The sequence below is a fragment of the Cuculus canorus genome, chromosome Z (genome assembly GCF_017976375.1).
Source record: "Cuculus canorus isolate bCucCan1 chromosome Z, bCucCan1.pri, whole genome shotgun sequence".
In the NCBI taxonomy this organism is placed as follows: Eukaryota; Metazoa; Chordata; class Aves; order Cuculiformes; family Cuculidae; genus Cuculus; species Cuculus canorus.
Window position 1 is genome coordinate 44721169 of NC_071441.1, and position 17483 is coordinate 44738651.

The 17483-nt window shown below is 43.4% G+C and overlaps 1 protein-coding gene across 2 annotated transcripts in view; it reads right to left on the reverse strand.

Annotated features, from left to right (window-relative positions):
* Positions 1 to 17483, reverse strand: part of LOC104062611 (neuronal acetylcholine receptor subunit alpha-7-like) — a 53877-nt gene that overhangs the window by 15456 nt on the left and 20938 nt on the right. The window contains exons 4-9 of one of the 2 annotated variants that reach the window (XM_009564692.2): positions 10206 to 10250; positions 8391 to 8500; positions 5907 to 5986; positions 4389 to 4556; positions 1787 to 1981; positions 585 to 671 (exon numbers count right to left, since the gene is read on the reverse strand). In XM_009564692.2, the coding sequence (XP_009562987.2) occupies positions 585 to 671; positions 1787 to 1981; positions 4389 to 4556; positions 5907 to 5986; positions 8391 to 8500; positions 10206 to 10250 (685 nt within the window). The remainder of the gene's footprint in view (positions 1 to 584; positions 672 to 1786; positions 1982 to 4388; positions 4557 to 5906; positions 5987 to 8390; positions 8501 to 10205; positions 10251 to 17483) is intronic. The other variant, XM_054055381.1, reaches the window with a different exon arrangement.

Sequence of the window (17483 nt, forward strand, 5' to 3'; positions counted from 1 at the left end):
TATTTCTTTACCAAAAAGGTTATCAGGCACTGGAAAAGTCTACCCAAGGAAGTGCTTGAGATGTTTAAAAGACATGTACGTGTGCTGAGCAATGTGGTTTGGTGGTGAACTTGGTAGTGTTAGGTGTATGGCTGGACTTCATGATCTTAAAGGACTTTCCCAACCTAAACAATTCAATGATTCTAAGATGTCCAAGTTATTTAAAGGATTTCAGAAACTGTTGCCTATGAGTGTTGTTGCACTTACTGTGTCACTCGACTTCCCCACAGTTAGGCTCAATGAATCCAGAGCCACGGCTGAGTAATATTCCAGAATTCCACTAGTGGAATTCTGTGCACCGATGGTGTTGGCTTTGTGCTTTGCCTACCTATATCTCCACATTGTATATTGATTTTATGTCCCTTCAGTCCTTACAGTTACCAGCTTACCTGATATTTCCAGAGCCTTTCTGTACTGTTCATGTAGGCTCTTTTCCTACATGTGAACAGTAAAGCCCAGACATGGGTTTATTCTTGACATTTCTGAAACAGGATTTGAACAACTTTCGGGAGGCATTGTGCACAGAGCAGAGAAAATAAACTTACCTATTAGTGGGACTGAGTCAGAAGTTGCAGGCATGATTTCAGCGACCAGGAGCATGAATACAGTCAAGGAAAGCAGAACAGTTATACCTGCAAGGAATTAACATGGAAGGGAAGGATGAGGAACATAACTCTGCAGCTGATTCTCTGATGTCTTTGCTGTTACATCCTCATCTACGGCTAAGCCAGACACATGACTTCACGTTTGTCAGTGCACACAAGAACTTCCACAAAGTAATAGCATTTTTGGATGCAACTTGATTTGCTGCCTTTTCACTGTTCGCAATTACAGCCAAACCCTTTCACCTCTAAAACGAATGAAGAAATCTTTCCTTTGGAGTGGAATGAAGCTCTTTATTTGTTCTATCTGGAAAGACTGTTGCTAAAGCTAGCATCTCTGGTCCTGAAAAATCACAAGGTCAATGCATGAACTTTTATCTCCTATTTGTTTTGTCAACATTGTACTTCAGTACAAATAATTCTTTTTCTTGTCTCCACCTTATCTTTCATAGATAACCATTGTATCCTCCTTAAACTGAGTTTTACTTCTTGTAAGATTAGCTGCTCAAATCCCTGATTGTTGCAGTTACACTGAGGGTGCTTCATGGGATTTATCAGTCCCTGTCCTGATCAGAATTGTGCAGTTAACTCTAACAATCTCACCTGGGCCAGTTTTCTGTATTTCCAGCTTCCCTCTGTCTTGTCTTGGAAGAATCCCTCTTATCTTTATCAATACACACAAAAGCAAATCTCATTTAGCCCTTCCTCGTCTGCCACTGCTTTGCATTCATGGGATACTCATGTCTTGGTGTTTTGGGAGCTGAACTTGGAAGCTGAAATTCTAATTCCCAGCTGCTGCTGCTTGCAACCTTTAACTCTCTAGGTATTATATCCTGTCTGAGAAAGAGAGTTAATCAGCTTTGAAATGCATTGAGATATACTAAAGAACGGAACAATCGGGATGACAGAGTACTATCACTACCGCCTGCATCAGCAACAAGATCTGCTTTATGACAGAATAAAATCTAAAATGTTTTAGAGGAGTTTAGCACAGGATGTATGAATGCCATATAGAAAGCTGGTTTCTGTAACCAAATAAATGTTTCTATTGCTCCTCCAGGGAAATCTTTATTCATCAAGAATCATGAAGTATTTACTATTGTATAGGAAGTGCTTACAGAAGAAATTAATTCTTTAACACTTACCTAAAGAAATCTTCTCCCCTGAATCAGCTGGCAAGAGGAAAACTAGCAGTGCCAAGCCAGATATGAGAACACATGGGATAAGCAGGTTCAAGCCATAGTAGAGGGTGCGTCGGCGCATGGTGATCGTGTACGTCACGTCTGGGTACGGTTCTTTGCAGCATTCATAGTACATCTCATTTCTCTTTCCTGGGACACCTACCAAGAGAGAGATCAGAGCAGTGGGGAAAGGTGTGGGACTCCCAGGTAACACCTGGAATGGGCCAAGAATTGATGTTTTATGAGCCTACCTATGGCACCTCTGTCACACATTGTGCTTAAAAGGGTGCTACAAAGTTCCCTGTGGAAATTGAGGGAGAAAAGACACCCCCAAATCAGTTACCAGGCAAAAGACTTTTTCTAACATTTGTCGCTAATGATGCATGCATGGGTGAACAGGGAACAATGTGACAGGGTGACAATGTTCAATATTGTTTGAAAGCTGAAGTACATTGTTACAGGTTTAAACGAGCCAGCACAACCCTTACTATTTCAATATGTTCAGCAGTGTCTGAGGCAACAGTGCAAGGTGTCTGCTGTTCTTAGTCCTCCTTCTGTGTTTTATAGGGTTTTTATCTCTGATTTAGACAAGAAAGCTCATCTGGGCCAGATCGAAGCAGTTCCAAGGATCCCAACCTCAACAAGGAAAGATTTTCAAGCAGTGGATAAATATTAATTCTGTAACATGTGCATTCTGCCTTCCTGCATCCAAGGAACAATGACAGACAGCCGGTGTCATGTCAACTAGATCATGCCGCAGATTTTCTGTGTAACAAGTGCCACCAGTTCCTATTTTTCTGTCATTCTTGTAGAAAATTCGCTTTGTTTTGTCAGGAAAAAATAAACAGGACACAGCTTAATTTTCGAAAAGGATGTCAAGTTAAACTTAAAGTCTGTCACATCTGAAGATTAAGAGACATAGTTCTCCCTCATAGCTATATTTCAGGGCTGGCAATGGTGACTTGGCTGCAGTAGACTGCCTGACATGCTGTATGGCACAGACTACAGCAGCATAGGAAATGTCAAGAGAGCAGGAAGAACTCCGTATCTTGTATCATTTATGCCACCATAGTGCTCTTTTTTGCTTCTGTGCATATTTCAGAAGATATGATGATACGGATGTTTACTTAATGCTTTTGCTGCATGAGCCAGATAAAGGCTTGTTTCATTCACCCCTGGTCAGGGCTGAATGCAGATAAACTACAGGCCAGTCTCTTAATCAGACATGCAAAGTTATTGTACAGGAATAAGCACTATAAAGAAATACTGGAAAGTCAGGTCTGCTCTGAAATGGACAGACTTTAGGAGGACTTCCCTATGGCCCTCCTCATGAAATCATATACCTATTACGTTTCTTATCGCATTATTTCTTGGGTGCTCTGAATGATAAAACTAATGCAAAGATGATCAGAGCGCTGGAGCACCTTCACTATGAGGACAGGCTGAGAGAGTTGGGCTTGTTCATCCTGGAGAAGAGAAGGCTCTGAGGAGACCTTATAGCAACCTTCCAGTCCCTGAAGGGGGCCTACAGGAGAGCTGGAGAGAGGCTATTTGTAAAGGCTTGTGGGGATAGGACGAGGGGAATGGGTATAAACTGGAGAGGGGCAGATTTATACTAGACATTAGGAAGAATTTCTTCACTACAAGAATGGTGAGGCCCAGGCCCAGGGAAGTTGTGGCTGCCCCATCCCTGGAGGTGTTTGAGGCCAGGTTGGATGGGGCCTTGGGCAGCCTGATCTAGTGGGAGGTGTCCCTGCCCATGGCAGGGGGATTGGAACAAGGAGATCTTTAAGGTCCCTTCCAACCCAAACTATACTATGATTCTATGATTATGTGATAATGCACACAATCAGTGACACTTATGTCCTTGTCTTCATATCCAGACTAGAAAATGAAATATCCCTTCTGCACACTCTCGTGAGGATGACATAATCTTTATGAATTTCCATAGCTTTACTTTCGGCTTACACCTATATAAATCAGTTCAAAATAACAAGGAGCTCACTCCGAATAAGTAGGTCTGGGTATGAATTCCTCTTTTTTTTAAAGAAAAAAAAAAATCTTCCAAAGCACAGAAGAGAAGAGAGACATACTGACCAGCAGTTATCTGCAGTTATTATGAACTGGTAGACACTTTGATGATTTTCTGGGTGAGAGAGATTTATCTCTATAAAAGCTTATTCCAGTTTTGCTGAAATAGTGTTTTTGACATCAATCAGCTATTGGCTGACACGTTACAGTAGAAGTAAGAGCAGTGTTCTGTGCACCTACATGAAACACATCCAAGTTTAGTACTAACAAACTGCTTAGATGCATCAGGGACAGTAGATTTCATTTACATGCTCAGTTGCAAGCAATTACTTCAGAACACAGTGTTTTCAGATGCAGTTCAATGATTGCATCTGAAAGACTGTCCCTGATCTGTGATTTTTTTCTCTTTTTCTTTTCTGGCTCTTACATAGAAACTTTTAATGTCTGTACTTCTTGTCCAAATGGGGTTGGTAATTTCTATAGGTTTGAGGTTTGCCTTTGGAAATTAGACTACTAAAAATGTCAGCCAATTTACCCACTAAATCCCATTCTCCATTTGAGATGTAGTTAGAAATATCAGCCTCGAGCATCTGCAGGTCAATCAACCAGCCACTGTGAGTCCAGGAGCCAAACTTCAAATCACACTTCTGCACATCAAAAGGGAACCAGCGGACATCAATGTAACATGTGCTCTTCAAAATACCTGTGAGTAGAAATCAGTCAGAATCAAGCACATGCAGAATGCAATTCACCTCCACCCTTATCTGTCTAATCAATCACGAGCAACTTTCTTCTTCAAAAGTCTGTGTGATGTAGTCATGGAGTGACAAAACAAGTAGCACAAAAGGAAGATGCTGCAATGAGTGGAATAACCTCCCTTCCTGAGGCACCAGTGAAGATCTTTCACTGTATCCTTGAGGTTGGTTGCCCAGGACACTGGCTATCCAGGAACAGCCCAGTCTGTGTTCTAGAGCTGGCTGTCCCCAGCAGACTAGAGGCAGAGCTGCAGGGCCTGATAGGAGTGTAGAATACGTAGCTCTTTGAAAGGAATTCCTTGTCAGACCCTGCATTAGACCCTTGGTCCCTTGAAAATAGATTGATATGCTAAATCTTGCTTGGTGCTGGCCTTTATTTTCTGTGTATTAACCTGCATCTTGAATTTCACTCTGCATGAGTCTAGTCTACCATTGTCATTGTGCGTGACATTTTAAGGAGTTTAGGAGATTAATGTTTGTACGTTGTTGTAATCTAATTTTATTTTTTCCTTGGCTGTGGGGCTTCCTCAGCCATGCAGCAACATGGAGGGCTTGAAACCTGGGGAAAATGATCTGCATAGCCTACGTCACTGACAGCTGGCAGCAAACCACAGAGGTCACAGCTGCAAACCCTCTTCCTTCTATGCCTGTGGCTTTGAAGGCTTCACCTTACCTCATCAGTTCGCTGCATGCAGGCCGGCTCAGAGTCACTGTGTGAGAGAGAGGCAGCTAGCAGATTCATTTGAAAATTATCTCCAATTTTCCACTTAGCCAATCTCTTTGCAGTAATTTTTAATGCGTGGTCCCGAAAACATCAGCTAATGTGAATCCCAGCTATGAGTCAATGAGCAGAATTCGACATTTTGCAGTAAGTACTAGAGCTGTGCCTTTGAAAATAAAATCCCCAAGAGATTCTTTATTATTGTCTTTGCCTGCTGCTGCAAAGGCTGTAGGCATTGTGGCACTCTCAAGAAAGAACTAATTGGATTGCACATGAAGTGTGATGTGATGATGCACATCACCTCGCATTAGACGGCAGCTCAGCTGAGCCTGCTAATGTTCTAAGCTAACTGCTCAGAAAAGTAATTTACTGATTTGTGAAGTGGTGTATTTGTGGAAATAAACCACTAATAATGAAGCTAAATGACTGTTTCAGTCAGTTTGTCCTGTAATTACATATCTTGCAAGATTTTAATTCTGTGTCTAAGCACCTTGGTGTCATTCATGAAGGAAACCGACTTGTACTTATTCAAAGCTACACATTTACTTAAAGCAAACAAATGCTCTCTGTGCCCTACCTGGAGGAATATATTGGCAGGATCCAGAGTAATTCACCAGCACATTGGTGTGAAATGTCGCATCAAACCTTTCATCCGCACTGTAACACAGTATAAAGAACAAAAAAAACCCAACCAAATAAACAAACAAAAAAGCAAGCTGATGTTTGAGATAGTATGTCAACCCAAAAGTAATCTCTAGGCTAAATTTAATGCACAACATATTGGAATTAAGGTCCTGCATCTGGGTCAAGTGTCTTCCCTCAACCTATGCCTATCAGCTTCTCATGGACTCTATTGCCCTGCTCCCAGGCATGTTGGTTGCATGCTGCAATGTCTTTAAAGAAGTGAGAGGCAGAGCTGTTAGATGTCTCAGAGCAAAGACAGAAGTGAAAGGAGCAACAGTGGCATGGTAGCTCTGTCCAAAGACCAGACAGTAGGAACGTTGAGACTTTTCTGAGGCTGTCTTCAGAATTGGGCAGCTCGCAGTATAAATCAGATATTGTTACCCAAATATCAGTTGTAAGAGTAGTGGTGGCCTGAGGCAACAATTTTGCAGTCTCTTAGGATGCAGAGGGGCCAATGATTTGCTTCAATCAATGGAGGAAGGCACTGGGGAAAAGCTGGTTTGGAATTACGGCTTGTAGGAGAAGGTTCTTTGAGAGAAGAAATTAGGTTAAAGGGATTAAAAATGGGCAATTTCTTTAGGATTCCAGTGATTCTGAGAAAAATAAGGGAGTATCAAGCCAGGAGCAGACAAGAATTCTTCAAGGGAGAGGGCCAGGGGCTTGCTTCAGAGGATCTCTTGAGAAGAGATTAACTATGGAGGGTTCCCCTGGCTGATGTTGTAAAGCCTTGCCTGCATAGCTATGTGCAGGTCTACGTTGTGTGATTACACCATCTTACACATACTGTCTCACAACCAGATGCGGAAAATTCAGACCCTTCATTCCTTCTGTAACCTGTTCTACATTCATACCTAGGTCCTCAGTCCTCGGGATCATCTCCAGAAGAAAATAATGAGATAAAATTGAAAAGAGTATGTGCAGAATGAGTGATGTCTACCAAAAGATGTAAAAGGTAGAGATAAAGGTTGTTATAAATGCAAGGAGACATGGAAAAGACAAAGAACACATTTCTTGCTGTGGAAGGAAAGGCAACAACAGGGTCTAGAGAACGGAATTATCCTGCAGTCTCTGTGCTTCACTCTCCACAAACTGTGACCCACTGCAATTCATTCTCAGTTAGTGGCAAGGCAGAATAGAGAAGCAATAGGTTAAAGAAGTGTAGATAAGACTCGTTTCAGTTGTCAGTTATTTCAGGGCTGATGAAATTTCCTCTTGAGAACTGAAAGGACTGACTGAAATACTCTCTGAAGCTTTAAAAATTATCTGTGAGGCCTTGTGGAGTACAAGGAAGGTCTCAGTGAACTAGCAAAGATCAAAGAGAATTCTTATTTTTTTTTGTTACAGGTGGGATTATAAACACATCAGCCAAATATAATGAGGTGAAAAGAGCTGGCACAGATTTGTCAAGGGCCAACTGTATCAAATCAATCTAATTTTTTACTGATTAACTAAGAAAAAGGAAGTGGGTGATATATCTGAACATCGGAAAGCCTCTGCCCCATCATATCCTTATCAAAAAACTATAGTAAAAGGGACCAGGCTACGTGCCTCTGTTTTAGAGACTAAAAAGAAATAAAGAGACTGTGAGGAAGAAAGCTGAAGCAAAGAACATTTAAACAACCCAGATCACTCCAAGCCTCTTTCAAGTATTTTGTAGTGACGGCTGGGAATGGAAAAATGAATCTTCGTGAAATGAGGGAAGAACCAACAGAATGTAATGCAGTCTGGATAATTAGAAAGTATTACCCTTAAACCTGGTAAAGGCAGATCAGTGAAAATCTAGTAAAACAGCAAGGCCGAAGTACAGCATCTGAGGTTTGTGGCAGATCAAAAAATAACTCCAAAAGCAAGATGTGAGAGCAAAACCAAAATCCCCTTCAAAAACACTAAGGAAACATCTGTCTAGAGAGCTTCCATTCAATTCAACACTGCAGAAGTGCTGTCTAGAGAGCTGGATTCAACTCTAGGGAGGAAAAACAGGTTAGACAGTCTTCTGAGGGGAAGGGGAATGATGTAGAGGTTTATAAAATATGAGTGATGAAAAGAAAGAAATGTTCATTTCTTTCAAGTTGAAACACTATGGCAGAGACATAATAATTTTCCAGGAAAGCCATGGAAATTGTAAGGACAATAAGAATCGTTTTCTCTCTGCATTCACTGGGAAAAGGTGCAGAACTACAGCAAGAAAGGCTTAGACTGGCTATTAGAAAAACGTAGTAGCTTGTGCTTATTTGTTTTTATTGCTACTGTTTCAAGAGTAAGAGCCAAATCTCCAGATGGCAAAAGCCCCAGAATTTCAGTGAAGCATGCATGGCTGATTTCCAGCATGTAATTCTCTAGTTCTAAGCTCCCACCGGCCATTGCGCATCTTGCTTACCTGTTATACAGAAGAATGTCTGGTACCCAAATCTGGTCAGATGGAAATCGCAAGTTCTGCACCCCTGGGTATTCATACTGATCCCAAGACAAGTAAACATCAACCCAGTACTGTTGGCAAATACACACATCAGATTATATGAGCTGGTAAAATTCTTCTAAGTTGTTTGGAATATTCTGGGAACAGACTGGATTTTGCCAGTAGCAATAGCAGTAATATGATAATAGTTTAATGTTTGGCTTTAATTATTAAGAAGTGTTGACAGATATCCTGAGGAATCCACAGTATGAAGACTGAGTGCCATGAGTTGCATTTTCATTTAGTGTCTAACTTCTCCACCTTGTGGCCCAAAGCTAGGCATCTGAAATCTTTTCTGGTGGGCCACCACAAACACTGGCAGTAATTACCTCCATGAGACACACTGGTTCTGAGCTGAGGTGGTTTGAATTACATTGGTATCATCAGTGGTACATAGACAAAGGTCCAAGAGTCCTTTTTTGGGGGAAATAGTTTAATGATATGAAGGCTAGGCGATTCCACCTTGCTAAGAGTGGTAGGTTAGTGAACTTTATACCCTAAGGGGTTGTTTCTGATCCTCTGTCCTCTGCCCCAACACAAACAATTAATTCAAGAAATGTGCAGGCACAGCTTTTGTGCTGAACCTTGTGACTTACAGCAAAGCATTATGAAAGGGCTACAAGGGAAACAGTGGCCAGTGCTGAAGGACTCCTCTGCAAGTGACAAGGTACCCGCAGGCTCTACTCTAATGATCCATAGTCCTGTAGGTTAGTCTGGGTTAGTTATTGCAACAGAAAACAACTCATTCCTGCTGCAAAACCCAGCAGGCAGCTGAGGCAGAAACAGCCTGTTCAGCTGCACCTATTAACATGAGATAGTGTTTGGCTGCTAACGTCAAAGCAGAATTAGTTCAATCATTCAAGTCTCCCATAGGCTTTTCCCTCCAGAGCTGCATCTTTACTGAGCACAAGCCATTAAGGAGATCATTTAGGTGCCATAAGACAGTATCTCCTGCTGTACATGGCCAGCAGCAGACCTGATGGTCCCCAAAAGACCTCAGTGAAGATCGCTTTTCCTTATCCTGCATAACCAGTGCAGGTCATTCCTCAGCTGAGGCAGGCTGCGGAACAGGGAGGAGGAACATGATGAAGTTTGTAAAGCATGAAGGAAGGCAACACTCCCATTGATGTGTGTGCTCTGCCAGCAGAAGTGCAGTGTGGGGCCACTTGTAGGACTTGACCACCCCACCACCCAGCCTAAGCAATCTCCACATGGTCCAACATGACTGCAATACTGTGTTTAGGGGCAAGTGCTGGGGTTCTTTTTCTCCCTGCCTTCCACGAGACCACTTCTGGCTCTGTGTTTCAGATAGAGGTGGGGATTTTCCCAGAAAACATGAGTGCAGTGTGGCTGGTTCTTACTGGGTGTCTGGCTCCTTTCTTCACAAATCCCATCACTTAAGCCACTTGAGGAATCTCACCTTCAGCAATGGTGAGACCTTAACTGTAGGCTCTTTGAAAGTATATCCCTTCTTCCACTGGCCTGACAACAGAGTTGGTTTCACCCACCAAAGGTCAACAAGTCTGTTCAAAAGATTAATGTAATCTCCCACGTTTTCTTTTCAATATGAAAAGGAGCAGTAGAGAAATATCAAAGGACTCAAAATGTCTGCTTGTTCCACATTATAGACCAGTTAAAAGACAGAAATCTTGCTTTTCAGCCAGGAAATCACAGTCAGTAGTTTGCTATTAGAAAGGGGTTTGGGTTTTTTTCTATTTATTGACATAGATTACTCACCATCTGCAGCCAAGCATTTGTGATCAACACCTGATTCTTCTCATCCTTTGAACAAAAGGGGGAGGAAAGAGAAGAGAAGAGAAGAGAAGAGAAGAGAAGAGAAGAGAAGAGAAGAGAAGAGAAGAGAAGAGAAGAGAAGAGAAGAGAAGAGAAGAGAAGAGAAGAGAAGAGAAGAGAAGAGAAGAGAAGAGAAGAGAAGAGAAGAGAAGAGAAGAGAAGAGAAGGGAAGGGAAGGGAAGGGAAGGGAAGGGAAGGGAAGGGAAGGGAAGGGAAGGGAAGGGAAGGGAAGGGAAGGGAAGGGAAGGGAAGGGAAGGGAAGGGAAGGGAAGGGAAGGGAAGGGAAGGGAAGGGAAGGGAAGGGAAGGGAAGGGAAGGGAAGGGAAGGGAAGGGAAGGGAAGGGAAGGGAAGGGAAGGGAAGGGAAGGGAAGGGAAGGGAAGGGAAGGGAAGGGAAGGGAAGGGAAGGGAAGGGAAGGGAAGGGAAGGGAAGGGAAGGGAAGGGAAGGGAAGGGAAGGGAAGGGAAGGGAAGGGAAGGGAAGGGAAGGGAAGGGAAGGGAAGGGAAGGGAAGGGAAGGGAAGGGAAGGGAAGGGAAGGGAAGGGAAGGGAAGGGAAGAGAAGGGAAGGGAAGAGAAGGGAAGAGAAGAGAAGAGAAGAGAAGAGAAGAGAAGAGAAGAGAAGAGAAGAGAAGAGAAGAGAAGAGAAGAGAAGAGAAGAGAAGAGAAGAGAAGAGAAGAGAAGAGAAGAGAAGAGAAGAGAAGAGAAGAGAAGGGAAGGGAAGAGAAGAGAAGAGAAGAGGAGAGGAGAGGAGAGGAGAGGAGAGGAGAGGAGAGGAGAGAGAGGAGAGGAGAGGAGAGGAGAGGAGAGGAGAGGAGAGGAGAGGAGAGGAGAGGAGAGGAGAGGAGAGGAGAGGAGAGGAGAGGAGAGGAGAGGAGAGGAGAGGAGAGGAGAGGAGAGGAGAGGAGAGGAGAGGAGAGGAGAGGAGAAGAGAAGAGAAGAGAAGAGAAGAGAAGAGAAGAGAAGAGAAGAGAAGAGAAGAGAAGAGAAGAGAAGAGAAGAGAAGAGAAGAGAAGAGAAGAGAAGAGAAGAGAAGAGAAGAGAAGAGAAGAGAAGAGAAGAATGGGTGAGGCTCAAAGCACAGTTTGATTACAGATGGAAGAATTTCTTTACCACAGACTCTTGAGGTAAATAAACACAAACTTTACAAATTATATTGTGAGCTTAGTGCAAAACAACTGAATTGCATTACATGACCCAGATAAAAATGGCTCTTTTGTATTTTTTTATCATAAGTTATCAACAACAGAAGTGAAAACAACAGATAATCACATTCATTTTGCTGGGAACAATCAAACTGCTTACCAAAGGCACAAATTTTTCCTTCTAGCTAGCTGGTCAAAACAAGATGCAAGCGTTGGTGCAAGCATAGGCCACTGCAGAGCAGAGGATCATGACGTTCAGGGATGGTTTACTGAACGAGGGTAATTCCAGGGGGCACACAAAGACTGGTGGAGATCCATCAAGAAGCAGCAGCTCTCATAAGGGCAGTTGACGCAGTGTGGATGGAGCCAGCAGTAACAACAGCCATCCCACTTACCCTCCAAAGGTACAGAACACCAGCAAACAGTGCAGGCAAATACAGCATGGCGTGTTCATTACAGCGAGGCACAAAAGTTTGTGTGGCAGTTTGTAAGAGAGGGCACCTCTCCAAAGAAGGCATTCTACTGGTGCAGTGGGAGACTTGATATTCACAGCATCTAGCACCCGCACACATTCTATGATCATCTGCAAGGTTCATGGGCACTTATCCTGCTACATCCTCAAGGCAGAATGGTGGGCACTCATCATCAAGGCTGCAGATTGAACTGGGAATTCTGCACCTTCCACTCCTGTGGTGGCAAATTGGCTCTACACAGACTGCGCTGCTGAAGGGAGAGGTAGTGGTCCAGATTTCAGTCTGCAGGGAGTGCATGGACCTTTCTCCCAGGGGAGGGGCAGGTGGCAGACCTGCCTGCAAAACGTGTGCTCAGATGGAGGAGATCCTGCGGCAAGTGGCTGAGATACTGGAGGCAGTGAGAAGGCTGTGGAGCATCAGGGAGGCTGAGAAGCAGCTATTTATCTGGTTCCAAGCACAGTCTGTAATAGACTCATAGCCCATGGCCAGACAGCCAAAAACTTCTCCACTGGCTTCCAGAAGGGCAGACCATAGTGAAGAATGGAAGCTTGCAAGGCCAAGGCAGACCAAAGAGGAAAAAATTATCGTATCAGGAATGATACTGAAGCCAAATAAGGCAGCCCAATTGACTTCCCAAATACTAACGCACAAAAAGGAAGCTTTCAGAAGGTTTTTAGAAGGGCAAGTAGCCTGAAAGGAATACAGACGAACTGTCCAAGCAGCTAATGATCAGATTAGGACAACTAAAGCCCTGAGAGAATTAAATCTGGCCAGAGATGTCAAGGACAACAATAAAATTTTATATAGATGTGTCAGCGATAACAGTAAGAGTAGGGAGCATGTGGACCTTCTCCAGAAGGGAACAAGAGACCCGGTTACCCAGGATTTGGAGAAGGCTGAGGAAGTCAACAACTATTTTGCCTCAGTCTTCACCCGCCAGGGCTCAAGCTACTCTGTACAAGTTGCAGAAAACAAAATCAGGGACTGGGAGAACCAAGAACCACCCACTGTAGAAGAAGATCATGTGTGAGACCACCTGAGACCAGCCTCAGTAAGTCTGCTGGTGACAACAAGCCATATGATAAGGTCAACACACTGGAATAAAGGGGTGCAATGCAGAGGGACCTTAAGTGGCTTGAGGGATGGGCCTGTGCATACCTCATGAAGTACACAACGCCAACTGCAAGGTTGTGCACTTGAGCCGGGGCAATCCCAAGCACAAATATAGGCTAGATGGAGAACGGATTGAGAGCAGCCCTGAAGTGAAGAACTTGTGAGTGCTGGCAAATGAGAAGCTCAACATGAACCAGAAATGTGTGTTTGCAGCCCAGAAAGCCAACCATATCCTGGGCTGCATCAAATGAAGCGTGACCAGCAGGTAGAGAGAGATGATTCTGCCTCTCTACTCTGCTCTCATGAGACCTCACCTGGAGTACTGCATTCAATTATAGAGTCCTCAGGACAGTAAGGACATGGATTTGTTAGAGCAAGTCCAGCGGACTATAAAGATGATCAGAGGGCCTCTCTTATAAGTACAGGCTGAGAGAGTCCAGCTTGTTTAGTGTAAAGAACAGAAGGCATCGGAGAGACTTTATAGCAGCCTTCCAGTACTTGCAAGAAGGGGTCTACAGGAAAGATAAGGAGGGACTCTTTGTCAGGGAGTAGAGTGACAGGACAAAGGATAACAAGCTTTGAGTTGAAAGAGGGGAGATTTAGATTAGATATCAGGAAGAAGTTTTTTACTGGGAAGGTGGTGAGGCAGTGGAACAGGTTGCCCAGAGAAGCAATGGATGCCCTATCCCCAGAGGTGTTCAAGGCCAGGTTGGATGAGGTTTTGAGCAACCTGATGGAGTGGAAGTTGTCCCTGTCCATGTCAGGGAGGCTGGAACTAAATGAACTCTAAGGTCCCTTCCAACACAACACAAACTATTCTATGATTCTGTGATTCTTTTCCCCGTTTTCAATCCAAAGCTCATAATGTATGTAGGTAAGCCTGCCTTTTTCATCACTGCCTGTTAGTAGATTCTCCCTCTCTAAGCCAAAATCTAGATAAAATTTTGTTGCTTTGCCTTTTCCTGACTGAATGATTACAGGTGAGGTCTCGTAGGTGTTTTTCATGTAAGGTTAAGACACATTCCCATCTGTTGCTACTGGCTTCTCATTGAAGTCATGTTTTTCGTGGTTCTTCTCCTGCCTCAGAGAGGCACGTGTTTCTTCCGTGTAAACAAGCTGTGCAATCTGTCTTTTGGTCTTTGCACCGGGTAGCAGCATGAAGCTGCCTGGTCCCACTGCCTGTACACTGCCTGCACCCACAGTATTTTCCTTTCCAGAAGGGCATTCTGGAGGAAAGTACCATTACAATCCATCTACTCCTTCCACCAGTCCTTTGCACACTTGCTTTTGTAGAAGGAGCTTTATATGTTGGAGGGTCTGGCCATTGTCAGATCACAGTCCTCCCATTGCAGACCTCTGGACCCAGGAGCAATCACTTATGGTGAGAGTGGATAGTTTAAGAGAACCCTGTACTGGGACTGGAGTGGAGTTCAAACAGGGGCTGTGTGAAGAACAATCGAAAAGCACAGGAACGTCACCCATGTTCCTCAGAAAACATAATGCTTGGGCAACAAAGTAGGTGAAAGGTGTTCCTCCTGAAGACCTTGATTCCCCATGCATGAAGAGACCAACCACTTGCGTTGGTACAGACATTAAATGCAAAGGCCTGGATGCAAAAGCTGCTTAGGGACGTACATTCACCAAAGGAAAGAGAGTGAGGAAGGAACAAGGGAAGGAATTAATTTTCTGCTGCCAGCCAGAGTGTCAGACAAGGCAGCTCTCTTACTCACTCACACAACTGGCAACTAAGGGTCTGCCAAGGGACTTGAAATCTTGTGCTCTACCTGCCATTTTTGCCCACAATTTGGAATTTATACTGCCACTGTGGTGAAAAAAGGCAGAGTTGCTCTTGCTTTGCACATGTGATATGACCATCAACTACAGCTGGTGGTTGTGGGTACCTGCCTTAGGAAACTAATTTTATTTAAATGTGTCATGTAGAGTTTCCAGCATTAGTTTTGAGACTCTTTGACCTCAAGCCCTTCAACAAAGACCTGCAAATTCCAGGGACTCTCTGTCCCCACACTGCTACAGGGTCCTTGGGAGAATGAACCTGCTGGCTTTGTCCCACTGTTTCACAGATGCTTCTTGTGGAAACCACAGGACCTGGGTTAGAGGGCCTCACATGTCTTTCCAGCACAGCACTGCTCTCTGACTGCTTGTATGAACTGATGTACGTGCTTGGTTTCTTGGGGAAAGAATGTTATGTAACCAGCCAAAATCAGCCAGTCCTCCAAATTCCAAAGTCATTCACACATAGTATGTTGGTACTTTGTATATTCTCCTGAGTGGATATCTCATCCTTAACTAGGGCTCCATGTGTTTCATGAAGAGTTGGCATTTTTTCAATAAATAGGGCTAAACATGAGTTGTTATTACAGGCTATTCACTATTCATTGCCTTTTTCAGCATTTGAAATCACAGGCAAAGGAAGAAGTGTTGAGAAAGGTCCCAAATGAGCCAACTCTGAGTACTAATCAAGAGTCTTGCATTCAGACCATCTGCAAGGCTGCCTTTGCTTTTTTGTACTTTATTTGCAAGCTGCTGTGACAGCACAGCAAAGTAAAGGGACATGCCTCGCTTGACCTGCTGTTCGAAAACTCAAGTGAGCTCTTAAAGGGGTGGAACACGGTGCACAGAAACATTTTCGCTGAGGAGTCTAAGTCACTGACTCTCAGGAGTTACGCACAAGAACACAGAGTTAAAATACTAACCTTTTAAATACTGAGAAGCTAAGAAAGACTAGATTCAAGGCCACTCCAACAGCTTTGGTTTAACGGTTTTATTACAACTGGTGGCTTTAGAAATCTGACCATTTGCAGTGCCTCGGCCACATGACAGCTTTCACTGTTGCCAGGGGACTGTGGCCAGGAGAACACTTTGATTTCTGGGGAGCCTGCTGCCTTTCCTGGAAAAGATGTGGAAAATGTTTTCCATTTCAAGCAGATGAGTTCTTATACAAAGGATGAGTTTCTTTCCCTGCCACTGCTATTAAGTTCCTGAGTGATAATCAGGAAAATCTCACTTTAATCCTGTGTACCTATATATTTAGTATAAATACTAAAGTCTCTTAAAAATCCTTGATGGCTAAAATTAGTTTCACAAGATTAAGGAATATCCATGTGCTCAAGATCTGAATTCCCACATCTTCAGATAACTTAGTACAGCACTTCCACCAGGCAGTCAGAAAATATGTTAGTTAGTGTGAAATGCCTAAGCTGGTTGACCACCACTGAAAACCCCAGAAGAAAATCAGCCATGCTTTTGTTAGAGCCACAGCCACCACGTGCAGCTTGGAGAACCATGCTGAAAGAAAACAAACTGTTTAATGGCTGTTCATTAGGTAAGCCCTCTTCATTCATTGCCCTGTGCCAGGCAGAAATCAACAAAAAAATCTGCAGGTAAAATTCAGGTAACTAAGGCTTCATGGTGATACTTCATGTAAGTGTGTGCAAAAAAGTGGTGTTAGGTAGGAAGCCGTAGTACCAATGGTGCCTAAGTTCTTTGTGCTAGCAAACTCACATGTCATGTGTTTAATTGGCTTTGTGAGTGACGTTTTGGTAATGCTTGGCACTTAGAAGGCAGATAAAATAATAATTCATGGATGAAGTAGGCCTGGCTTTCCCACTCTTCAAGGTCCCTCCATCCTAATGAAAAGATCTGAATTCTAATGAAAAGGCCAATTTATTTAATTTTTCTTACCAGGGCTCAAAATTCGTTGCACTGAGTTTTATGACCAGGAGAAAAAGTTTAGGATTTCACTTCAGTGAATCTGGGATTTGACTTTAATGAAGCTTTTGTTCTATAATTCTTCCTGTATTTTTTCTGCCTGGAATTTAAGTGAATAATGTTCATGATCACTAATTACAGATTTTCAGCTTTTATAATTATGTCCAATCTGTTTTTCTTCTCAGTTACAGCATTTTGCATCATCATGCTTATATGTAGTGGCATATTTATTTTTGTTTCCTTGAATCACTTGCCTTTTGATCTGGGTTTGCTATGTCAACACCCAGCACAGAGATTTGGACACGTGATGGTGCAGTGATGAAGGGTGGGAGGGAATGACCTAGCTTCTGTAAAGTCAGTTTAGGAAGGTAGAGGTGAATTAGAAGGAGAAATTTAATCCTTGAACTTTCTGGCCATTCAATTTGCCTGCAGAACCAGACCTAGAAAGCCTCTATCCTAGAGGATAGGATGGTTGGGAGGCTGTTGTCCTGGCTTGCCCCTGGGACAACGTCCAGGGCTAGATCAGCTGGCTGCCAATCTCATCTGCCCTGTTGGTAAGACCACTGCCAGCACTGGACACCTCACAGACTCACAGGACCTCTTGCCTCCAGCCACAGCTTACGAAAGGGGAAACAGTGCTTGTGCTACATTAACACTTGCCAGAATTAATAAGTACATTTTCTCATGAGAAAGGAGAGTCGTTTTCACAAATTGGCAGAGTTTAACAAGGCCTTTCTCTATCTTCCATCTTATGAAACAAAAG